Source organism: Primulina eburnea, chromosome 11 (assembly GCF_022965805.1).
Source record: "Primulina eburnea isolate SZY01 chromosome 11, ASM2296580v1, whole genome shotgun sequence".
In the NCBI taxonomy this organism is placed as follows: domain Eukaryota; kingdom Viridiplantae; phylum Streptophyta; class Magnoliopsida; order Lamiales; family Gesneriaceae; genus Primulina; species Primulina eburnea.
The window spans coordinates 2,870,941-2,895,231 of NC_133111.1; the positions used below are offsets into that span (position 1 = coordinate 2,870,941).

At 34.4% G+C, this 24,291-nt stretch overlaps 5 protein-coding genes across 10 annotated transcripts; 4 read left to right on the forward strand and 1 right to left on the reverse strand.

Annotated features, from left to right (window-relative positions):
- Nucleotides 1-1,072: 1,072 nt before the first annotated feature.
- On the reverse strand, nt 1,073-6,562 carry LOC140804598 (vacuolar protein sorting-associated protein 26B). 2 transcript variants are annotated; one of them, XM_073160659.1, is made up of 12 exons: nt 6,427-6,562; nt 6,120-6,176; nt 5,964-6,038; nt 5,522-5,596; nt 5,340-5,412; nt 5,040-5,084; nt 4,708-4,819; nt 4,299-4,365; nt 3,530-3,574; nt 3,267-3,322; nt 1,763-1,938; nt 1,073-1,579 (listed from the first exon to the last, which is right to left on the reverse strand). In XM_073160659.1, exons 2-12 carry the CDS (start codon nt 6,120-6,122, stop codon nt 1,401-1,403), a joined length of 906 nt encoding a protein of 301 aa, XP_073016760.1. In that variant the 5' UTR covers nt 6,123-6,176; nt 6,427-6,562; the 3' UTR covers nt 1,073-1,400. The 2 variants fall into 2 exon arrangements, with proteins under 2 accessions (XP_073016760.1, XP_073016761.1); XM_073160660.1 differs by lacking the exon at nt 6,427-6,562 and having other exon boundaries at nt 6,120-6,194.
- Nucleotides 6,563-10,015: 3,453 nt separating this feature from the next.
- On the forward strand, nt 10,016-13,580 carry LOC140804386 (metal-nicotianamine transporter YSL3-like). Of its 4 annotated transcripts, none has more exons than XM_073160382.1 (8): nt 10,016-10,571; nt 10,682-11,061; nt 11,168-11,340; nt 11,484-11,581; nt 11,674-11,808; nt 11,905-12,076; nt 12,155-12,269; nt 12,496-13,580. In XM_073160382.1, exons 2-8 carry the CDS (start codon nt 10,704-10,706, stop codon nt 13,422-13,424), a joined length of 1,980 nt encoding a protein of 659 aa, XP_073016483.1. In that variant the 5' UTR covers nt 10,016-10,571; nt 10,682-10,703; the 3' UTR covers nt 13,425-13,580. The 4 variants fall into 4 exon arrangements, with proteins under 4 accessions (XP_073016483.1, XP_073016484.1, XP_073016481.1 ...); XM_073160380.1 differs by having other exon boundaries at nt 10,027-10,571; nt 11,887-12,076; nt 12,496-13,578; XM_073160381.1 differs by having other exon boundaries at nt 10,028-10,571; nt 10,685-11,061; nt 11,887-12,076; nt 12,496-13,578.
- Nucleotides 13,581-15,463: 1,883 nt separating this feature from the next.
- On the forward strand, nt 15,464-16,764 carry LOC140804388 (cytochrome b5-like). Of its 2 annotated transcripts, none has more exons than XM_073160384.1 (4): nt 15,464-15,600; nt 15,733-15,832; nt 16,195-16,261; nt 16,343-16,764. In XM_073160384.1, the coding sequence occupies exons 2-4, from the start codon at nt 15,746-15,748 to the stop codon at nt 16,582-16,584; spliced, it is 396 nt and encodes a 131-aa protein (XP_073016485.1). In that variant the 5' UTR covers nt 15,464-15,600; nt 15,733-15,745; the 3' UTR covers nt 16,585-16,764. The 2 variants fall into 2 exon arrangements, with proteins under 2 accessions (XP_073016485.1, XP_073016486.1); XM_073160385.1 differs by having other exon boundaries at nt 15,511-15,596.
- A 1,888-nt stretch (nt 16,765-18,652) lies between these two features.
- Nucleotides 18,653-20,033, forward strand: LOC140804605 (ubiquitin-ribosomal protein eL40 fusion protein). The gene is made up of 5 exons (XM_073160671.1): nt 18,653-18,811; nt 18,937-19,023; nt 19,115-19,217; nt 19,560-19,626; nt 19,737-20,033. Exons 1-5 carry the CDS (start codon nt 18,709-18,711, stop codon nt 19,761-19,763), a joined length of 387 nt encoding a protein of 128 aa, XP_073016772.1. The 5' UTR covers nt 18,653-18,708; the 3' UTR covers nt 19,764-20,033.
- Nucleotides 20,034-21,291: 1,258 nt separating this feature from the next.
- Nucleotides 21,292-22,374, forward strand: LOC140804500 (uncharacterized). The gene has a single exon (XM_073160537.1). It carries the CDS (start codon nt 21,292-21,294, stop codon nt 22,372-22,374), a length of 1,083 nt encoding a protein of 360 aa, XP_073016638.1.
- The last annotated feature ends 1,917 nt before the right edge of the window (nt 22,375-24,291 follow it).

Consider the following 24,291-nt stretch of genomic DNA (forward strand, 5'->3'; position numbering starts at 1 on the left):
TCCTAAGAACTTGTGCCCATAATTTGCTACATTTGGCTCATCAAATTTGTTTTTCAAAGTTTCACGTGTGACCTATAACTTTAGTAACTATAAAATCAGATCATTTTAAAATTCGATTCGTTTCTTGATTTGATGGCCACAACCGATCATGTGTTAAGGGAGGGCATGGGGTTTACCTGTTTACATTAAATATAATCGAATTTGTCAAGTTTTTTTGGAGCAACGATTTAAGTTATATTTATAATTTTTTTATCAATCCAAATGCAATGACATTTACTTGTCCGCAAGCAGTAATATATATATATGGCAAAAACTTGTGTGAGACAGTCTCACGGGTCGTATTTGTGAGACGGATCTTTTATTTCGATCATCTATGAAAAAATATTATTTTTTATTCTAAGAGTATGACTTTTTATTGTGAATATGGGTAGAGTTGACCCGTCTCACAGATTAAGATCCGTAATATATATATATATATATATATATATATATATATATATATAAAAGAAAGGTTGGTGTTGATCAAAATTGAAGGATAGTTATCAAAATATATATATAAAGAAATACAAGAAAGGTTGGTGTAGATCAAAATTGAAGGATAGGTATCAAATTTAATTCATTATTAATGGTGTGACTAACTAGGGAACTTTTTGAGAGTGTGGTAGAACTACTGATCAAAATTGAAGGATAGTTATTAAATTTAGTTATTTCTTTCTTTCTTTCTTTCTTTCTTTCTTTCTTTCTTTCTGTTTTTATCAATTATATCTTTATTACTGATACCGAGTGTGGTAGAACTACTCCTTTCCGATGAAGATTGAACAAATTTCTTGCTTTTAGAAAATTCTTGAGATTTATTAAAAACTAAAGAAGCCATTACGTGCTAAATTATTGTTTCGATCTCTTCATGTCGAGTGAGTGCCTTGCACGTTTGGTATATTTGATAATCGAATTGACAGGTAAGTCTATCCACACGAAGAACCTAATCGTTGCCCATATTCATTCATCTAAACAAAAAAGACTTGGAAGATCGATTCAAATTGTATTTCACACATCTAGATAAATGGAAAGCATATTCAAAAGAACTTCAAAATTATTTGACATACAACTCATTCATCACCTTCTGACAGACCGGTTTAGGCCAAAGGCCTTAAAAAAGTCGCTACACGGGTACATGTACACAATGTTCAAACTATACAAAGAACGTGTTCTGCAGCAAAGATGAGACCAATTTATGACAAATACTGATGGAAAGAAAAGTGTGAAAAGTATCCTCTTTCTATAATAATAATAATAATTAAAAAAAAAAAAGAAGAGATCTTAGTCTTACAGTCGAACTTCAGATGGTAAAATCACATAAAAATGCCAGGAGGCGATATGTGTCCATGCATTCATGAGTTGAATCAAGATGATTTCTCGAGCCGGTACACTGTAATTTCTTGTTGCTTGAAGTACCGACGGTCCTCTTCATCAACAAGAACTAGGTTCAAATAGTACTTCACGCTGAATTTGTTGTTGATGTTTCGATATGTAGGAGTTAGCTCATATGGGCTTAGGAACAATCTTACCGGAATCGATTCACCTGTCAAAAGAGTGTTCAAGATGTAAATCATCTTACTTGTCAAAATTCAAAATCATTACAGGTTGTGAACTTCAAAAGGCTATCCAATTTGAGGACCTAAAGAGGGAGGTACATGCGCGGTTACTCTTAATAAACCAATGTGTATAAGCATGAATTGCAAAATAAAAAGAAATCTTTATATACCTCTGACTGGGGTACCATCCATAAGTTCAAACTTGGCTAGTGTCTCTGTTTCTACATGAGTGTTTGTCCCCGATCCTGTTGATTCTCGGCGTCTAATCTCAAGATCCATGTTTTTTATCTTGATTCTTACAAGAAGGAAGTATATTTTCCCGATGATGACGTCTTTCAGATGGTACCTAGATATTTTAAATTTCAAGTTACAGTCTATTTGTAATGCGTGAATCCTTATTTGAATGAAGTATCAATGAAGACATGATTAAAGAGTGTTCATTAAATATTATTAAGAAATTGATTAATTAAACATCAATGTGTTGGGATTCATCGAAATTAAAATAGATCACCCAATCTACTTCAGATTACTTTGTCCCGAGAAATCTAACCAGACGAATGAGATTATTACACGTGAAAGAGAAGATTGCATTATGATCTTCTGAACTAGTCCAGATACAGCCTATAAATGAAAGTTAATTTCATTTGTTTCCTAACCCGCTTTCCCTCAGTTTCTCATTTTCTAGAAACTTTAGTGTCGACTCGATGAGGGGTCGGTGAACCGGGACATGAAGATCGAGACGTCATCGGTATGTTGGTTTTGTCAAGGTTTAGACGAGTAAACTTTCTTTCAAATTGATTTAGTGAGGTACGTGAGGTACGTGATGCACTAACTGGGACATCCAAGCGTAGTATACATATTTATATGCTGCATATTTATCTGTTGCATGATACATGTTTTATTGTTTTGATATATTATGCATGACATATCATGTTGGGCCTGATATCTTTTGAGATATACCTCGTTTTTTTGGGCAGCTCAGCTTTGTTCTGTATTGTGGACGGTTGGGTATCGAGAGCTACAGTGTCCGACGGGACCCGCGGGCTATGAAGACCCTGGACATTGTAGTCCACGTCTTGATGATGAGTATGGTAGCCAAAACATGTCTACGACAGATCAAAGACTACACACTCAAACGCATCCAGACCAAGCATTAGATTCTTGACTTGATCCTTGATATCCGAGCATAATGCATTTCACATGCATCATATCAGTTTGTATACTTGTACATTCTCGTATTGGGTGATTGTCGTTCACGTCCTTGTTTTCATCTTGTACCCCATTCCACGAGACATGTCTTAGGTTGGACGGTTCAGACGGCCAGGACAATGACTAGAGCAGTTGGGTTTTCGGTGGAGATCCAGTGGAAGTTTTATTTTGGTGTCTCGTAATCTCGTGCATGATTATGATTTCGATTCGTCGTATTAACGATTAAGATTGACATTATTGTTCTGTTTTGGGTTGTAAAATGATTAAGTTATTTGGTTTCGTTGTTTAATTGTTGTTATCAAGTTTAATTATGCATGATTTGTAGTAGCTCGGGCAAGATCACTACACCATTAACAAACCACAAACATTATTCAAATGCAATTCTACTTGTACCAAAATTCGCAAGTGAATTTAGATTGAGATACATAATTGAAGTTAAAGGTCACAACGTGATTAGTAACTCACTTGCTCTTATTGTACTCGAACTCAATATGGAGACAGTCCTCGATTCCAACTTCCATCTACATATAGAAGACCACATCTTAAAGAGAACATAGTGATACTTTGCATAGATGCATAAAAAATCACATGGCGTTGTTCAAGTATCCAGGAAGTCAGGTACAGAAGCTCTAGATATGTTTCAAACATCTTCAAAATAGTTTCATTTGCAAAATTGTATATGCCTCAGATGAAACAACCTCAATAAAAATTACTGTTAACAACAATACCTTGATACTATTATTGATAGATGGGAGAGGGCTATAGTTTCGAACCTGATCCATGGAAAACAGAATACCAAATTAAGCGATTGGGTAGATTTCAGCAGTTAAAGCTTATAAGGGGCAAACAATTGAAGTTATGAACGCTAACAATAAAGGAAAGTCCAACACATGGATCACAGAAGAAAAACATGAAAATTGAAGATTGATTCCTGCCATAATGGCTCCTTCAATCTGAGTATAAAATTGAACAAATTACTAGTAAGCCCAGAGTGCATGAGAGACTAAAAATCGAAATGTACTTTAAGCGTCTTCAAGTATAATAGCTACAAGCAGGGAAGAATTTAAAGCATCTAACAGTTGCAAGAGGTGTGACTGTGTGAGAATCAGTTTTTCATGCAGCAACAAGCAGTAAAGAATTTAAAGTATTTAACAGTTGAAAAAGGTGTGAGTGTGAGAATCAGTCTTTCAAGCAGCAAGACTGCCATTTTATTGACAAGTTGGGATAAAGTCGGTGGTGTCGAGATGACAAACATATTCATATAATTGTGAGTCTCTGGTTCATCGACTTCTTCACAGACCAAGGTCACCACAAAATGACCAGGCAATGGCCTCGACCGTGGTAATTACGTCATACCGCGGATCGCATCTCTATAAATTACATAAATAAACAAGATTCAAGAGAAACGTTGACATCAATGCATTCCCTTCAACATCAGAAAATTCTGCATTGACAGTGTTAATATTTCTTTGTTAAGCAAGATAATTTTTATATTACCACAAAGTCCTGGTATTCCACAATGCTACCAGCATAGCCCCGACTTATCGTCACTTTGAGGACATACCTAAAAGCATAGAAGTACCTAAAGTTAGGCTACGATTTAATATCTGAAATTAGAAACATGTTACACACTAAAAAAGATAATGTTAACGCATGTGGAAATGTAACGGTCTTCTGTGAACTTCGCACCAGCAGTAAACTTTTTTGAAGGATATTCACTGCATGATGAACGAATAAGTGTTCCACTGCCATTAAACTAAGTGAAACAGAACTTAATAGAGCTCATTTTGCAAATACCCAAAGCTAATTTTATGCTTCCCACAACAGAAAGAGACACTATTGGAGTTGTGCAATTGATTGAGCAACATGCCATAAGGAAATATTTAATATGAAATTAATAACTCACCTAAGCCGCACATTAACCCCGTTATAAGTCTCATTTGGCATCTCTACAGTCGAAAATTCAAAAGGAAATGTTTTCCGCTCATATATTTCTCCAGGAACATCCAGTTCACGAACTAGAGGAAAAGAAGAAGGAATATCAGAACTATCGTCAACAGGAAAATCTTGCTTACGAGAATGGGAAATTGTGCCATGAAGCTGAATGGGCTTTTACAGAAAATAATAGAGATATTAATCAATCATCGCAAATCATTGCATGTTGTGAAACCAAAAAATTGTAAGGTGTCAGAAATCAAAAAACTTGGGAATGCAGCACACAGCCTTATTTGTACTTACCCAAAGACGTGAAATCATAGAAGTTGCCTTTGTCGAAGTACATTTCTGCAAAGGAAATTAATGGTTAGAAACTGCAACAAGACAAAAAGGTATGAAGATGAATCATATCCAATATGCAGAAAGAATCAGCACATGCTTAAGTCCATCTTTCTTTATGCTTTGATAATGTCTGTACATATGAATTCTGAAGTATGTTTCAAGTAACTACATAATACAATTCAAAAATTCAAGCACATCATAGAAGCAAAAACAACTACATAGCTACTGAATTCAATGCACGACATATGAGCAGAGAAATACCTATCTGACCAAGAAGCTCAACTTTGATTCCATTGTGTTCTACCTTCTTCCCCGAAAATGGTTCAACCGAAACCTACAGAACAGTGCATGGATATGCATGGCTAAACAGTCTTCTGTGCATAAAATTTCACAAAAAATAGATATATGATAGCAATAATATCAATGAATAAACAAAACAATACCTGACCAGTGATGTTCTCTTGATTTTGAAAGAGAGGTACCATAATAGTTTGACCATTTTCTTTCTTCAAAGGGACCTATTATGCAAATAAAATGGAGGGAAATACAAGGTTGACAATAAGCAATAAAAACTAGACATGCAGATCTCAATATAGCAACCAAGTATCTTTGGAACTAACAAAATTACTATTTTTAAAAATAACAGACAAGAAGCAAGCATATTGACAAGACACTATAGTATCTGCTTCTAAAAATATCAACATGAAATAATGTGAAAAACGCATCCCCGTGTACAGGGTTGTCCAGAACAGAATGACCACTTTTCGGAACAAACTAGTGAATACAAAAAAACTACAATGACATTCCACAATGATTCAATCTAAGTGGATTGATGCGTTAATCCCACAAATGGATTACAAAAAGGTTCAACAATTTGAAACAAACCTGCTTTCGGGTTTTCCCATCTGAAAACACAACGGAAATGTGGCATGCTGGCTTAAAAGCTCCAATTATGTAATTCTGGGGACATCTAACACCAATTAACAAGGTGAAAATAGAAAACCCACAAAAAAATCATTCTAGTAAGTTTTGAAGATTAACCATAGCTGAGATTTAAACCCTGACGGCTGAGGCAATCCAAACACCTGTCCGTAACACCTGCGACATATTCCATCCACCATACAAGCTCCGATTATTACTACATATGAACAATTACGAAAGATCTAATCCAACAAAACACTGAGGCCAGTATATGAGCTGAAAACGCAATGCCTTACGTGAAATTATAACAGAAATTGCAAAGCTATACACTTAAAAAACCCTACCCTAAACGATCAATTCTTTCGAATTCAAATCATTCGCCAAAATATTCGATTGAAAACCAAATCAACCATGCATACTAACTTACAGGATATATAGGAGGTTTCTGAAGAAGATCCACAGGTGATTGACAACAATCGACGATGGGAAATGCGCTGGAGAGAGAAAATTACTCGAAGTCTAAAGCCAGCCAAATGATTTTTTTATTTAAAAAATGATTAATTTCAACCATCGGAAACTTGAGTGTTTTATTATTTATATTATTTTTATTTTTAAGAAGAAAGTAAAGGTGAAATTGAAAAAGCGATTTTAGAAATTTAAAATATTTTAGGAATAATTTTTCTACTTTGTTAATATATCTTCTTAAAAAATAAATATTTTTAATTAAAACAACTTTTCTATTTTATGCTCGTGATGGTGCATTGGTGGTATGAGCATGAGACAAGAGCCTTTGTAATAATCTTTTTTGAAAAATATATATTAATTATTTTAATTTTAATATAAAAGAATCAAAGAAAATCATTAGTTTTTTTCCTCTAAAAACAAGAGTTGATTTCATGTGAGACCGTCTCACGGATCTTAATCTGTGAGACGGGTTAACTCTACACATATTCACAATAAAAAGTAATACTTTTAGCATAACAAGTAATACTTTTTCATTGATGACCCAAATAAGATATTTGTGGGGACGCGGACGCTGATCTTTTTCTTAATCATCTTTTGGGATTTAATTATCAATTAATATAAAACAGGGTCTAAAAATTTTTCTTTTAAAATACAAGTGCGGAAGGTAATGGCATCTAAATAATATACATATCTGTATAAAAGTACAAATCTTGTACAACATGTTTCTAGATCAAATTAATCTAAGGTTTAACTACTAAATTCAAGTATTAAACCAGGTCTACAATAAGTCCGGAATCACCACGCTAAACTCGTCTTCTCTCCTTATCTTCTGACCTCGATCTTGTCTCACCTGTTGTCATGCACACATACAAAACAAGACAACAGCCAGATAACTCCGGTGAGAATAAATCACAGTATAAAACATGGTAAACATGCATACATACAAAGTAAATCATGAATTATTCTATCATGAATAAAACTAAAAGCAATAGGTTTCATAATCTATGAAATCTAATCAAATAAGCATGTTAAACATGCTACTCAAATCAAATCATAAAAACATGCTATCATGACTGAAAGCAATAACAATGGGTTCATAGTCTATGAAACCACATCCATAAACGCATACAGTTCTAGTCAAATCATGTCTAGACTCGACTCAACTATAACTCTAGGGATCCCGGTATGAATAAGACGTCAATGGCTGTCACCTACCCTCCCACTCGGGGTGACTGTACGTCTTATTCCTAGACTTCGGCCTGAGCTGTATCGAATAATCTACAATAGGACAGTGCCTGCTCCTATGTAACGATACACCGAACGTCTAGAAGTCTGACTGTTTCTGTCAAACTTTCCTATCTCAAATGCAATGAATAACAATCTGTAAACAAAGCATAATCATATCATAAAATAAACAATAATAATTCTAGTATGTGATTTTATTGGGAAACTCAAATGGGATCTATTTGAGTTATGTCTTCCCGAATATCACATGAATTATACCTTTGTCTTCCCGGTCTGACGAAGACGATGATCTGTATTCAAATCTGTCCATATCAATCTGAAATGACAATATCGAATACGCTGTGTCAGTGAATAATTCAATACACAATCTGTTCTGATCAATACTCAACTCAGTATATAATCTGATCAATATCTTAACAATCTAATTTAACTGATGTTTCAACGGTATAATGATATTGTCTCAATAACCCCGTCAGTCTAAACATCACAGATATAATACTGGAACTCATAATCTGTGTCAATACAATTCATAATCTGAATACTAACACAATTCTGGTATAGAATCTCAGTCAATATCTTTCGAAAATCATAACAATTACAGAAACAATCTGTTCTTTAATCTGACTTCAATTCTATACAATATCCACGGTAGTAGAAACATCATATCTGATTCATATTCAGTTCTGCCAATATCATAAAGTCAAATCTTGTCTAAACGTAACAAAACTTACGTCCAGTTGTAGCTGTCGTTGCTAGAAACACGGTACCGAAGTCAGATTCAAAATCTGACAGACGGATTCCTCGTACTTAATTTCCAAAACTCAAGAACGAAGCATTTCCCCAACTTCTCGATTTCCTTCTGAATATTCTGAAGGATTTGCATGTATATATAATATATATATATATATATATATATCCATGACATGCATGAAAAGTTAGTGGCGTACTTCATGATTTCCAAGTGGCGCTCGGGCGGTCAAGAATTACCGTCCGGGCGCCGAACCTTCTGCCCGGTTACTTATCTTATAATTCCCTGGCGCTCGAGCGGTCAATTTCTACCGCTCGGGCGCCACATGTTCTGTCCAAAGATCAATTTGCGATGCATTGGCGTTCGGGCGGTCCTTTTCTACCACTCGAGCGCCGAAGGTTCTGTCCAAATTCTTGGCTAACCATGCAACGACGCCCGGCCTCGTCATTTGAGTTCTTATAACCTCAATCATGTCAATAATCAACGTCTGATTATAATGATTAAATTTCGGGCATTACAATATCCGTCTCCCAAATATGATCCGTGAGACCGTCTCAAACAAATTTTTGCCTAAAAACAATTATCATAGTGTAGACATTCTCCAAATTTGGGTAGCATATGCTCCTCTGATTCAGTTAATTATACAAATACAAATCGTATTACAGTTTGCTCGAACAAATTTCGTTTGCATGAATTATAAAAAATTAAATGCACCAAACACAGTATATAAACAAGATACAATAAATCACATATAAAATATTATATTCATGTATTTTTCAATTAAAAAATCTAATATAAGTTTTTCTTTTTTTTTTTTGGTAAAACTATTGCAAAGTTAAATCCAAATATATGGAGTTCTTGATTCAATATATGAAGTTGGAAAAACTTGTTTAAGACGATCTCACATATCGTATTTTGTGAGATGGATATTTTATTTGGGTCATCCATAAAAATATATTACTTTTTATGTTTAGATTATTTTTTTTTTGTGAATATCGGTAGGATTGACTTGTCTCACATATAAAGATTCGTGAGACAGTTTCACAAGAGATCTACACTATAAAGTTCTAAAAAATCAAACATACAAAATATAGAGTGAATCTCATGTGAGACCGTCTCACGGATCATAATCTGTGAGACGGGTCAACCCTATCCATATTCACAATAAAAAGTAATACTCTTAGCATAAAAAGTAGTACTTTTTTATGGGTGACCCAAATAAAAGATCCGTTTCACAAATACGACCCGTGAAACCGTCTCACACAAATTTTTGCCCAAAATATAAATTTTAAAAGCACACCTCACAAATCACCAGCTCACCTGCTTCCACATGTATATAAGGTAGAAGTGACGAGATGTGAAGTTAAAGATTCAAGATTTTCCATTTTGAAAGAAGAATGTCAGTCTATTCGTTGACAAATGTATAGCTTCGTTATTTGTTTAAAAAAATAAAATAAAATGTACAAACTTATAAGGTTTGCCGAAAATGTAAGCAATTCGACGCCAAAACGCCAACCGGTAAAAGGAAAGATATTCAGAGTTCGATTAACCATGTTTCAGGCGCCCGACAACAAGTAAAAGTGCTCCATAATAACTTGCACCAAGTTTCTTTAAATAGTGGAAATGACAGCGCAAAAAGTGAGGGCATCAAAGTCAACAATAATGTGCATGTTTGTGTTTCAAAGTTTTCATACACTAAAAAGAGTCAACGAGAGTGAAATGGAGGCTTATTACCCACCACCTGTCAAAAATCACCAAAAATGAACCTGGGATTCGCCAATTTCTTGTTGTTGTACATAATATGGCTTCGCATATTTTTTTTGTACTATCTAACCTGTCTACGATGGAAAAGTTTTGCAAGTTTTTCTTGGGTTTTTTCAAGTTGTCTTCTTTAAATTCGAGGAGTTGATGTTGAAGATGCCAGTACTGGAGAAAGTCCAATTTCGGTGTCCCTTATTCTCTGACTGTATACTTGGTTGTTATAGCCTTTGATTTCTTATCCAAGAAACCTGAGGAAAATATCAACTGGGATTTCTTTAAAATTTTCTTTTGAACAGTTCAATTATACAGGAAATCGTATATTTGGATTATTTCACTCTCTGATCTCTTAGAAGGTGAGGCAATTGCTGTGTTTGATATATATTATGCATTAGATTACTTGTTTTTCCCTCAAAAAGCCTAATCTTGATGGTGGGATTAATGACGTGATTATTGTTGCTACGAGCAGGGGTAAGTGGTTCTTGGAAATGGGAACCAATGAAAATGAAGGAATGATTGAAATTGAAGGGGAAGATGTAGAGGAACTGAGAAACGAGGAGGATGAAGTGAGGAGAATTCCCCCATGGACTAAGCAGATTACGATACGAGGAATCGTGGCGAGTTTAATGATCGGAATCATTTATAGTATCATAGTAATGAAGCTCAATCTCACAACTGGGCTTGTCCCAAATCTCAACGTATCAGCTGCTTTTCTTGCATTTGTGTTCGTAAGGACATGGACAAAACTTCTTCAGAAGGCTAATGTTGGGGCAGCTCCATTCACTAAACAAGAAAATACTATTATTCAAACTTGTGCTGTTGCTTGCTATAGCATTGCTGTTGGAGGTTAGGAAATTTAAGGTTTTCAACAACGCTTTCTTGTATGTTTGAATGTGTCAGATACGAGGATTTGTTCGTTTGTTTGATTTCTTGGTTGGGTGTGTTGTATTAGGTGGCTTTGGTTCTTATCTTTTGGGATTAAATAAGAGGACATATGAGCAGGTGGGAGTTGATACAGAGGGGAATTCACCGGGAAGTTATAAAGAACCGGGACTCGATTGGATGATCGGCTTTCTTTTTGTTGTTAGCTTTGTGGGGCTCTTAGCGTTGGTTCCTCTTAGAAAGGTACCTTTCCGTTATTGGGTTTGGAACTTGAATTTTTGTGTGTTTGCTCTGTTTGAAATTACAAAGAGCGCCATTATTTTGCGTTAGGGAAATTCCTATGAATTGTGATTTTGAAGGTCATCATTTTGGTTGCCATTCCGCAGATAATGATTATAGATTATAACTTACCTTATCCAAGTGGAACTGCAACTGCTGTTCTCATCAATGGATTTCACACTAGAAAAGGAGACGAGACAGCGAAGTGGGTGCTTGTTCTTGCTGTAACGAATCTATATTGTTTCGAGCTTATAACGGGACTAACTTGTGTATCACTTTGTGCTCTTCGTTTATCAGGGAACAGGTTCGTGGGTTCATGAAGTTCTTGTCGCTTAGTTTCATATGGAGTTTTTTCCAGTGGTTTTTTGCCGGTGGGGAACAATGTGGATTTATCAATTTCCCTACATTAGGATTGGAAGCTTGGAAAGAAACGTGTGTACTCTATTTTTGTTCTTTGAAAGTTTAAGAAAATTTTCCAGCACAACTGATTTGAGACGTTGAACTCTGCAGATTTTACTTTGATTTCAGCATGACTTACGTAGGAGCAGGAATGATTTGCTCCCACACAGTAAATTTTTCCTTGCTATTCGGAGCCGTTCTTTCTTGGGGAGTCATGTGGCCGTTGATCAGTGAAAAGAAGGGAGATTGGTTCCCTCGAAATCTCAAGGAAAGCAGTATGAAGAGTCTCAACGGTTACAAAGTAAAGCACTCATTTAATTTATCAGGTTTCACTCACTTCTGATTAAAGTTTAAATAATTATGTCATGTTCATCTGCAGGTTTTCATATCTATCTCCCTTATTCTTGGGGACGGTTTTTACAATTTTATCAAGACATTGTTTGTTATAACTAAGAGCATGTACACTACATTTAATGTGGATCATCTTAAATCAGGTGAATCAGCACTTTTACTCACAACCCTTTCTTTTTTCCACTTGTCTATATCCACTCCCGCAATGATAAAAGATAAAGATTTTTATGTCGGGTTTTTTAAAGAGAAAATGCACAGTTCAACAAGTTGCCTATCATTTTTAATGGACTAAGTGATTTTGGAATGTCAGATTCTGTCATCTAGTTTTAGCACTCCGTGATCTGATTTTAATTTTGGTCCATACTACAGTTTCGGGCCACAAGAATCAATCTGTATACAATCGTAAACAGAACGAAGTATTCACAAGAGAGGGCATTCCTCTGTGGATGGCATGTGTGGGTTACATCGTTTTCTCCGTAATCTCCATAATTGTGATCCCATTAATGTTTCCTCAGCTCAAATGGTATTACGTTCTTGTTGCTTATGTTCTTGCGCCATCTCTAAGCTTCTGTAACGCTTATGGGGCTGGTCTGACCGATATGAACATGGCCTATAACTATGGAAAAGTGGCCCTTTTCGTGTTAGCAGCTTTATCTGGGAAAAATAATGGTGTTGTTGCTGGACTGATCGGGTGTGGAGTTATAAAGTCCATCGTTTCGATATCATCGGACTTGATGCATGATTTTAAAACAGGGCATCTCACATTAACCTCCCCACGATCAATGCTCATTAGCCAAGGTATCGGCACCGCAATTGGTTGCATAGTCGCTCCATTTATGTTCTTCATTTTCTACAAAGCATTCGACGTGGGAAATCCAGACGGAGACTACAAGGCCCCCTATGCTATAATATACCGAAACATGGCAATTCTTGGTGTGGAAGGGTTCTCTGCACTTCCACACCATTGCTTGCAGATGTGTTATGGGTTCTTCTCTTTCGCGATTCTAGCTAATCTTTTGAGAGACGTAGCACCTGAGAGGTTCGGAAAATGGGTGCCTCTCCCGATGGCTATGGCCGTTCCGTTCCTTGTTGGAGCATATTTCGCCATTGATATGTGTGTGGGGAGCTTGGTGGTGTTTGTTTGGGGTAAGGTTAATCGGAGAAAGGCTAATTCAATGGTTCCTGCCGTTGCTTCTGGTTTGATTAGTGGGGATGGATTGTGGATTCTTCCTTCATCTATTCTGGCTTTAGCCAAGATTAATCCTCCAATTTGCATGGGCTTTTTGCCTTCTAGATGAATTGATTTTAGAAAAAAGAGAACATAAAAACTAGGCTAGTGGTAAAATGTAGTGTTAGCATGGTTTTCGGTTCTAATTTACTTTGTAAAAAATTGTGAAGAAATTATAGTGAAGTATGATTACATGTGCTTATATATATAATTTTGATACATCGCACGGTTTTGTTGAGTGTTATAAGATTTTCATATGAATATCTTGCAAGCATGTATATAATTTTGATACATCATACGATTTTGTTGAGTGTTATAAAATGTCCCCGTGAATATCTTGCAAACGTTTAATGCAACATATTTCTCGAGACAATAAATATGACATTCACAAAATGTTAATACACATCTTGTACCGTCCATAAAACGCTTAGCAAAAGGCACACATCATATATATATATATATATATATATATATATATATATATATTCTCGGTGCGGATTAAAAATATGCGGTCAATTTACGACATTCGTAATTTAAAAACTGTTTAATTGAAATTACATTTGTTGAAAAAGGTTGATGATTTAAAGTTGACAGATTGGAAATAGAACGCCCAGGGATCTTTCGCTGGTTTACTAGTTTTTGGAACACAGAATTGGACTAGTCGGACATCTACGACTCTTATTTACGTTCTTTTCCTAAAATTTGACCTATATTTGTTATTATTTTTTTCTATACATTTTTTGAGCTAATTAAATCATATATTGATGTTAGTCGCGTCATACGGCCTATTATTTTTAAATTTAGTATATTATAATCATATTAATTTTGAAATATTTAGCATTTTGCACGCCATCTTGTGTTATAATTTCTACCTATTTGGGTTAGCGTGCTTCATTTCATGCTTCTTACCAATACAACTTGTTGTTTGCCGCCGAACTACTGCTCGCTCATCAGAGGCACCATTGGATCGGATTTGCTCGTCTAATAAAAAATTTCATTCGTGTCTTGAAACAAAAAAATAGCAAATCTTTATTTATTTTTACAAATCACAACAACAAGCTATGGAGTATGTTAGATTTTTAAATGTTTATGGACTCTACAAATTTTATTTTAGAAAAAGATAAAAATATCTTCCCAACACACAGAACAATAGCAAAAGCTTATGTGAGACGATCTCACGAGTCGTATTTGTGAGACGTATATCTTATTTGAGTCATCCATGAAAATGTATTACTTTTTATGATAAGAGTATTACTTTTTATTGTGAATAACGGTAGGGTCGACATGTCTCACAGATAAAAATTCGTGAGACCGTCTCACAAACGACCTCCTCCAAAACAATACATTTGGATGGAAATATTTCGTTTCTTGTAAAAATCTTGATATGAGTGAACGCTGGAGTTTAAGATGCCAAATTTATGGGTTTTTTTTGTTTTATCTTTTAATTTAAGAAAGAAGTAAATAAAATATATCACATTTAAATTTTAGTTTTTTTAAAAAAAAGCATCAATTCTCTCAATACATGGTAATTTCATAGCCTATTCACTCCAACTATAGTTGAAACTCCGAGTATAGTTGAATCTGACGCATTCATGGTAATTGAAGTATTGAATAATCATGGATCGAGTTTCTTTAAGTATACTTGTAGAATATCGTAAAATATTTGTTCGAAATGTATCATTTTATCGTTTTGTTTTTGCATAATATCGATTAGCGAATGTTCTAATTAAAGAAGTCGTTTCTAACATGTGAAATGAATAACACGGTGTCCTATTTCGTCTCCAATGTGATTATTTTGGATATTATTTAGTAGTATTCTCGTGGTTTTTTTTTAATTTATAGAAAATGATAAATATATATTTATTAAACGGATATAGGTTGGAAGTTCCATTTCCTTAAATTTATCGGTGAAACGATACAAAATTTGTGTGAGACGGTCTCACATATCGTATTTGTGAGACAGATCTCTTATTTGGATCACCCATGAAAAAGTATTATTTTTTATGCTAAGATTATTATTTTTTATTGTGAATATGTATAGAGTTGACCTGTTTCACAGATTATGATTCGTGAGACGGTCTCATGTGAAACTCAGAAAGAAAAAAAAAAAAAAAAGTGGGCAAAGACGTCATCGAGTCCTAGTATTTATAAATGATCTCGATGAAGTTGCAGCATTCAAAAGTCTAAAAGGTGTCTGGTGGCAAATTCACTTTGAGCTCTGCCTCTCTCTCTCTCTCTCTTCGTAAGTTATTTTCTTTGTAATATAATTGCTTCAATTGTTCACACGGAGATCGTTTTAAAGCCTACGCATGAGTGTCAAGAATTTTGTGTAATCTTTTACGTTTATTTGACGATTGGTGAATCTTTTGGGCAACTAGGTGTGGTGAAAATATGGCTGCGAATCTGAAAACTTACACGTTCGACGAGGTAGAGAAGCACAACAAGTTAGAGGATTGCTGGCTTATTGTCCACGGCAAGGTCTGCCTCTCTTCTCCTCTCCTCTCCCCCTTTGGTTGCTTGCTTGCTTGCCACGATCAGGATCTCGTTTAGTTTTGACTTTCAAATTTTGTTATCCGCCTGTTGAATTTTGATGTTGTTTTTTGTTCTTCGTAAGTAATTAATTGGTTGGAACTTCGAACAGCTTAAATGGACAATGCAATCAATCCATTTTTTTTTTTTTTTTTGCTTAGAAAAGAGGAAAAGGAAAAAATTTAAGGACACTTGCCGGGAAATATACAATAGGCCTACATTTCTTGAGTTTTCTTGGTACAAATTGATTGTCCTTCAACTGTTCTCCGATTCCCAGGTTTCTTTAACTAGATTAAGAATCATCTTGTCAGGTGTATGATGTGAGCCCGTTCATAGTAGAACATCCCGGAGGCGAAGAAGTTATGCTATCATCTACTGGTAATAATTTTGTAAGAAAAATCATGAAAATGGAGTCTTTGATCAAAGAAAATCTTAATTTCTTTTGTGGTCTGGTCTCAGGAAAAGATGCCACCAGTGACTACGAAGACATCGGGCACAGTGACTATGCCAAGGATTTGATGAAAAACTACGTAATCGGGCAAATTGATATGTCCACCGTGCCTGTGAAACGCCAGTACCTTCCTCCATTGTCTGCACACGAATCGAGCAATAATTCCTTGTTTGCGGCCAAGATTTTGCAGATATTGGTGCCTCTGTTCATTTTGGCGCTTGCCTACGCACAATACACCAAACAGAACTAAGTAAGTCACACACAAGATTTCCAAAAAAACATTTCCACAAAAAAAAAAAAATAGAGATTTCCCAAAAATACATTTCCTTGTAATACGTTTGGCCTGGATTTTTATGCGTTCTTCTGATTGTGTAATAAACATATGAAGTCCAAGTAGAGTCTAAAATAAATCCGTATTTTAATTTTTTTATTTGGTTTTTTAGATATAAAGTTGTTGAATTGCACTAATAGATTTCAACTAGACATTTGTTCGATGATTATATTTAGTTACATAGCTCAACTGGTATCAAGTCTCTTTGAACTATGTCCTTATGTCAAAATGTCATGAGTTCGAGATTTTGGGAGGTACCACTCCACCATCCTGATGTGAAAAGTCCTATAAATAATGACACATGAAAAAACTCGTGAGGGAAAAAACCCCAGTGAGAACTCAAGATGAGAAAAGGATTCCAAAAGAGCCCAAAATCGAGATAGTCCATAATCGTTACAATTATAAAAAATCAAAATATGTATAAACGATGGATGGACTATGCAGTCTGTTCTTCAGACGCCAAAAAATAAAAATAAAAGTCAAAAATAGAAAAACTTGGTCAATTATGTCACCCGAGGATGACAATCTTGACATGAGATTATTTAATTTATTATTTTCAAATACATTAATTATCTCATTCAAATCATATATATTTTAAATGTATCTAATATTATTAATTAGTGGCTAATTTTCATCTTAATATAATTTAATATTTATTCATATCTACGAAGCGTAGCCCAGTGGTATAAGATTTTTCTTGGGTATCAAAACTACCACAATTGGAACTTGATTATCAATTTTAGGTATTTCGAATGTTCAAAATCACGTTATTAAATTACGGATATCATTGTTAATTTTTTTAAATCAAATTTTATTCCGGATTTATATTATTATTTTATGAACCGTTATTTACAAATTATAATAGTGTTTTTTTTTAAGTATTTGCAAAATCTACTTAAACCTCAAATTTATATGAACTAACACAACCAATACCATATCCGATGGCATGAAACATGTATTTCTTGACAAGGGAAAAAAGTTTATTGATGTGATTATTTATTATGAAAGCTATGCCTATGATTTAGTAAATGGTAATAAATGAGTTTACAACGGGATCCATTGAACTAGCCAACAATCTTTAATAGGTAAAAACTTGTCTGAGACGATCTCGTGGATTTTATTTTATGATACGGATATCTTATTTGAGTCATCCATAAAAAAATATTACTTTTTATACTAAAAATATTATTTTTTATTGCGAATATCGATAGGATTGACCCGTTTCACATATAAATATTTGTGAGACCGTTTCACAAGATACCTACTTTATTTAATAAACTTTTTGATACCTTTGTTTCATAGAACGAATATTTAAGATAAGAATTCAAAAGGATTTTTTGATAAGATTTTCTTATTGGGTTTCAAATTATTAACAGTAAAACAAACATATTTCAAACAACTGTTTCCTTCGAAATTTTTAACAATTTTATCAGTTTTAGTTTTTTCAAGAAAAAAGGGGTGAAAAAATTGAAGCTAAACTGGATTAGAAGATATTTTTTAGTGTTACCGGAAAATGAAAATGTTACTCAGAAACACAAAATTATACTTACACATTATTTTAGGTAAAATGATTATTTTTTTTAGTTGGTTAACTTGTCTGATTTTAAGTTTTGATCGATTAAATTTTCAAAATTTTATTTTGATATACTAACTTTTAATTTTCAACTATTTTTATTCAGTTGTTAACTTATATCTAAAAAGTTAGCAATTTTTGATATATATCAGAATTTTCGTGCGTTAGCATTTTCTAATTACATATTATTATTGTACCAAAATAGTCAAATACTTAAAGGTAGTGAACTAAAACGAAATTCTGAAAATGTAATTATTAAAAACCAAAATTAAATAAATTAATGAAAAAAATTCACCGTTAGTTTATGATTCTTGTTCTAAAATATATTTTTTAGATTTTTTTTTTTGAAATCTATTTAAACGCTGTCGTATAAGTGGAGAAAACCAAAAACCCTAAATAGCATCATATAAATACCCCCATTCTACTACCAACAGTACAGGCTTGACACTACACAATTCGACTAGCGAAAGATGCAGATCTTTGTAAAAACCCTAACTGGGAAAACAATAACGCTCGAGGTTGAATCAAGCGACACCATCGACAATGTTAAGGCCAAGATTCAGGACAAGGAAGGTATTTTTTCTTCTTTTTTTGGTTTCAATTTGATCGATCATCTTCCTTGTTTTTAAGATTATTTGGAAATAAGTTGATGTTTTTATTTTGGATTAATTTTTTTTGTTTGGATTTCTCAAATTCAGGAATCCCACCCGATCAGCAGCGTTTAATTTTCGCCGGGAAACAACTCGAGGATGGCCGGACCCTAGCTGATTACAACATTCAGAAAGGTTTCCTTATTTTTCTTTTTCGTGATTTTTTCGTTTTACTTATTTTGTTTTTGTTTTTAATTTGTCTCTGTATACTCTGTTGGTATTATAGAATCGACTCTGCATTTGGTTTTGAGGCTTCGGGGTGGAATCATAGAACCTTCTCTTATGGCATTGGCTAGAAAGTACAACCAGGACAAGATGATTTGCCGCAAGTAAATTTCTACTGAGTTTCAGTATCAGTCTTTTTCCTGTCAATTCCATTGCTTTTACTTTGTGTAAAGTGGCTTAATGTGATTAATTGGCTCATAATTATGTGGAATATTTGCAAAGATGAATTGCTATGTTAGGATTGTGTACAGTTTATGATTCGGATTCACTAATTGAGACTTCATGCAACGGAGGAAAGATCAAGTATATGATAGTTTATAGATTGGATGATGCTCTGATTAATCAGATTTATTGTTATTTTTATTGGTTGTTTTTCTTTTAAAAGATTCGGAGTAAGTAGAGTTTCTGGAAACTTTAGTTATATTTGTTTTGTGATGTTCTTGAAGATGTTATGCTCGTTTGCACCCTCGTGCCGTGAACTGCAGGAAGAAGAAATGTGGACACAGCAACCAGGTATGGAGAAGTGATTTTATATTGGTGCTTGTTTTGATATATTCAAACCAATTGTTTGTTTATGGTGAATTTATAGGTTAATTATGATCTGTCTTACTTTTGTTATGCAGTTGAGGCCGAAGAAGAAGATCAAGTAGAGAAAGGGATGGCTATATATTTACTTGCTTGTGCTAGTTGCCAGTGGAATTCATGATGTAGCTTTTTACATTTAACCTTTCATTGACTTCCATGGATTTGGAAGATGTTATACTGTTGTTGATTATGATACCATTGATACTTCGCATGCAGCTTGGTTCTCTTTGGTCTATTTTTGATGTATTAAGCTGTGTGTGATTTTGAGATCTTCAGGTTTCTTGCTTTGGAATCTTTGGCCCATTTTAAATTTATTATGCTGTGTGATTTTAAGATCTTTGAGTTTCTAGTTTTGAATGGATTGAAGTGTTTTGAATCCATTTTTATGTATTTTTATTCAAGCGTGTTCGTTGTTGAGTCAATTCATTAAATTAGGAAACAAGGCCATTATTTCTGTCTTCATGACAGTCATACGCATTATGTACACCTATAATTGGATATGCACATGTATAATTGGTCTTCGATGATCCAATATAGAATGGTCTTGTTTTGTACTCGGAAGGATTTTGATTGCAGCAATGGCTGGCATTTTTGTCTGGAGAACGGGATCTTGTTACTGGTCGATTTGCATGTCAAATCACTTGTATTTATCTTTATGTTGAATTCACCTATTTTCGGATTCCATACACACCTACTTATGTGTTGTGTCAATAAATAGGATATACGAGAAAATACTGACGGAATGTGATATATGTCATGTCACAACCATATATCGCATAAGACCCATCCTCTGGTTTTAATCCTATAATCCTCGCCATTTCTCGGGATGCCGAAAGATGGCCAGTGCGTTTTCATAGCTTTTTTTTATGCGTCTATTTTTCTGGTTGCTTGCTTTCGTCGAGGTTCTTCCGATGGTGTGTTTTCATTTTTTACTCTCTGTGGCACCGTATTGTACGGTGCGTTGTGTGAAATCTTGATATTGTAATTTTGTTTTTGTTTTTGTTTTTGTTCCCGATAAATATGCGTTACTCCGGGGTTACTTAAATTTAACTTTTCATCTATTTAAAAAACAATTTTATATTTTATGTAATATATTAATTGATCATATTAAATACTTTGAAAGGACAGAAATCCTCAAACATACTCCGCATATATATATTTCGTAAAAACAAAATAAATTAACAAAAACTAAAAGGAAAATACCATTGAATTCCGAAATGTGTGGGAAGCATTTCTCTTTTGTTTATTCTACTCTGGAGAAATGTCTCCTCGTCGTTGAGACAAAGGAAAGGGGAGGGGAAGAAGCAAATACACCTCCATAAAGACCGATATCGTTCCTCTCTCTCTCTCCGTCTCCTCCATTCCTCGCCGCTAAATTTTGCTGCCATTTTCCTCTTCAATTTGCGAACGATTCTCCATGTAAGGTTTCAGATTTTTTTGGGTTCTCTTGTTCAAGAAGGTAAATTTTTTTCTGCAAATTATGCTGTGTTCAGCCCCTAATCGCGCCGACAGATCCATCAATATCATTGTTACTCACATCGCCACTGCGACGGCCGCCGCACAATTGCCGCTGCCGCCGTTTGTCTCCGATCTATGAGAAAGCTTACCTATTCCTCTTATCTATTCGGCCCGGATTTTCCTCCACCGCCTCTTCTCTCGCCTTTACCATCTCCATCCCCGTCCCTGCAAACCAGTTTCTCAGATCTCAATGATCGTGAGATTTTTCTATTCAGTTCGGTACCCACTGCCAAAAGCATTTTCGATTTCGCGACATTATCGTTTATAGCTTGCTTGATCCTCCTCTCTCTCTTTGCCTTCTCTTTCGTTTTCCATCTCCGGCTTAGATCTCGCCGCCTACAACATTTAAGGAACTTCAATTCTCTCTGGACCGTGCGGTTGCTTCTCGTGTCATTTGCGGCATTCTGGGCACTTAATGAAATTTTACGGCTACCATTTGTTCGTAGAAAGTACTTTTACCCCTATTTGCCTCCAATTTCCCTGCAACAACAAGCCCATATCTGTAAACTCCACGTTGTTCTCTCTCTTGGATTGTTCGAACCCGGATTCTTGATTACCCTTCTCTTCCTGGTCAATGTTTCTATCAAGAAAAGAAACCCATGTCCAGTTTGGGCCCTTGTATCTATTTTCGCAGCCTGTACGCCCATTGCCCTGCTGCAGATATTTTTTGTCTACTTCTGGTCACTGGAGGCCAAATTGTCAAAATTCTTACATGGCAGCTCCGTACTTTCAAAAGATAATTTTGGAAACGGAACTGTACTCTGCACATACCCCTTCTTCAGCTGTGTTGTATTTTCAGCATTTGCGATAGCTTATGTTATGGTTTTTTTGCTATCATGTTGGAGGGTCCTGACATTTGTGATTAACAAAAGCATCAGACGTCGAATCAACTCCCTGTCCACCATGATTATGGTGGCGCTTCCGCTGCAAATTCTCTGTCTCAGCCTGTCCTGGCTGTGGATGCCGGAGTATGTAGCATACGGCTGTGTTGTCCTGGCCATGTTTGTTGGCGTAACGTGCTGTATGGTGGTGGGGGAGGTCATTTTGGTCATTAAGCCCATCAAGGACGCGTTGGATGCCGGAGGAAACTTTTCGCGGTGTGATTCCGGCAATGTTTCGTGTGAGGCGTTGGAGGCTCGGGATCCGAACCAGTTGTGACGAGATTCACTGCCATGATTGACGGAGCAGATCCCTGTTTCTTGCATGGAATTGAGGGTAGTATGGTCAATTTAACTAGACCCATGGGGTTTCAATGAGAATGAAGGCAATTTTTGTCATTCGGATAATGGCGGCAATATTTGTTTATACATCTGCTGCTGTGGTGAAAAGGGCAAAGCCGTAAGTTCACCTTTTTTTTGGGGTCTTATTTTTTTCTGATTCAATTTGTATATTATATTTTTTAATTCGTGAATGGGATTGCTGAAAAAATTGTGAAGTTGATTTCGTTTATTCGTGTAACTTGTATCATAAAATATATAAATATTCCTAACTAATACATGTTTGAGTGAGGGCAAAAACTTGTTGAGATGGTCTGACGGGTCGAATTTGTGAGACAGATCTCTTATTTGGGTCATCTATGAAAAATATAGTTTTTTATGCTAAGAGTATTATTTTTATTGTAATATGAGTAGGGTTCACCCTTCTCACATATTAGTATCCGTAAGACGGTCTCACGTGAGACCCACTCTTGAGTGAGATTATATTTATCGAAGTAATTTAGTAAGTTATGTCATTCGAGAATATTAATCATCATCATATTTAAAATAAAGACGTGTGAAATTATAGTTCATTATTTTTGAATTTTGTATCCTTTCGTTTTGTTTGAAGAGTTCTCGAGTGTTAAAAGATTGAGACGCAAACATAACTTAATTCAAAAGGTAGCTCAAATGATATCTTTTTTTAATAGCATAATAATTTTTCATATGACATATGCATCATATTTCGTAAGAAAAATTGACAAAAAAATATAATATGAAAAACATTTATGTATTACGAATTCTTCAAAAAATATGGTATGAAAAATAATTATATTTGTTATATAATAGCAATCTATTTATTGCCTTAAAAACTTCACGAAATAAAATCCTTGATTTATATTTTTATAATATATAATTTAACATTTCGAATGAAGTCTAATGTAAAAATCAATTATCTAAAACACAGAAAAGTCCAAAACCGGCCCATGTTTTACCGCAGCCACGCCCGTCGGCTAAAAATAATAGAGATTTCCCAACATTACAGGCCATATTTATCATTCAAGCAAATATATCATTATCCACCGAAATTCTTTTCGGGTTTTTTTTAAAAATATTATAAAATAATAAAACCATTATAAAAATATGGCAAATCTTAAAACTTTATAAAACTATGGCAATCCGGGACTTACTGTCCCGGATTCAAAAAAATCTTTTTTTAAAAAAAAAACAGAAAGCGGGGGCTCGGATTTTTTAAAAAAAATAAAAGTAGATCGGCGACGGTTTGGAAATTACCGTCGCTATTGGCGACTGTTTAAAACAAACCGTCGCTATTACCGACGGTTTTAACCAAAACGGTCGCTAACATAATCCGTGAACCACTGTCCGGGATTCTAAGAAGCCGTGCGTGTGTTTTCTTCCTCTAGCTAGAAATGCGAGTATCCTTTCTATTATTGTCGAAAATAATTGTTCCTCGTATTCATTCTCGCAACTTATTTCTTTCAAATGATTTATACATTCAAAATCCATCTTTTCTACTTCGATCATATATTAATATTATTTGTTTATTTTATCGTCCATTTCATTTAAAGAGATACGAAGATGTAATTTTTAATTTCGTTGATAATATTATAATTATATATTAATAAGTAATTTTTTGTGTAATTTTATGTATAGTATATGTATAATTATAATATTAATTGTATTATAAATCACGGAGGTTAAAATTACGTGAAATTTTAAAAATTATTTTCAATATACTTAAAAAACGTAAAAAAATACTTTATAATTTCATTTGTATTAAGTACACTAATATTAACCAATTTTTATATTAAAATAAATTATTTATATTAAAAATACTAACCTTGAAATATTATAAAAA

What these genes read in the sequence shown, in the direction of transcription:
- LOC140804598 (XM_073160659.1), bottom strand. An exon ending in CTATCAATAATAGTATCAAG is followed by an intron (nt 3,323 to 3,529) that starts GTATTGTTGTTA and finishes TTCTATATGTAG; the next exon opens with ATGGAAGTTGGAATCGAGGA. An exon ending in TTCGAGTACAATAAGAGCAA is followed by an intron (nt 1,939 to 3,266) that starts GTGAGTTACTAA and finishes TAAAATATCTAG; the next exon opens with GTACCATCTGAAAGACGTCA.
- LOC140804605 (XM_073160671.1), top strand. Translation starts at nt 18,709, where the DNA reads ATGCAGATCTTTGTAAAAACCCTAACTGGGAAAACAATAACGCTCGAG. An exon ending in TGATTACAACATTCAGAAAG is followed by an intron (nt 19,024 to 19,114) that starts GTTTCCTTATTT and finishes TTGGTATTATAG; the next exon opens with AATCGACTCTGCATTTGGTT. An exon ending in AATGTGGACACAGCAACCAG is followed by an intron (nt 19,627 to 19,736) that starts GTATGGAGAAGT and finishes TTTGTTATGCAG; the next exon opens with TTGAGGCCGAAGAAGAAGAT.
- LOC140804388 (XM_073160384.1), top strand. Translation starts at nt 15,746, where the DNA reads ATGGCTGCGAATCTGAAAACTTACACGTTCGACGAGGTAGAGAAGCAC. An exon ending in GGCTTATTGTCCACGGCAAG is followed by an intron (nt 15,833 to 16,194) that starts GTCTGCCTCTCT and finishes TCATCTTGTCAG; the next exon opens with GTGTATGATGTGAGCCCGTT. An exon ending in AGTTATGCTATCATCTACTG is followed by an intron (nt 16,262 to 16,342) that starts GTAATAATTTTG and finishes GTCTGGTCTCAG; the next exon opens with GAAAAGATGCCACCAGTGAC.
- LOC140804386 (XM_073160380.1), top strand. Translation starts at nt 10,704, where the DNA reads ATGGGAACCAATGAAAATGAAGGAATGATTGAAATTGAAGGGGAAGAT. An exon ending in AAAGGAGACGAGACAGCGAA is followed by an intron (nt 11,582 to 11,673) that starts GTGGGTGCTTGT and finishes TTCGTTTATCAG; the next exon opens with GGAACAGGTTCGTGGGTTCA. An exon ending in TTGGAAGCTTGGAAAGAAAC is followed by an intron (nt 11,809 to 11,886) that starts GTGTGTACTCTA and finishes TGAACTCTGCAG; the next exon opens with ATTTTACTTTGATTTCAGCA.
- LOC140804500 (XM_073160537.1), top strand. Translation starts at nt 21,292, where the DNA reads ATGAGAAAGCTTACCTATTCCTCTTATCTATTCGGCCCGGATTTTCCT.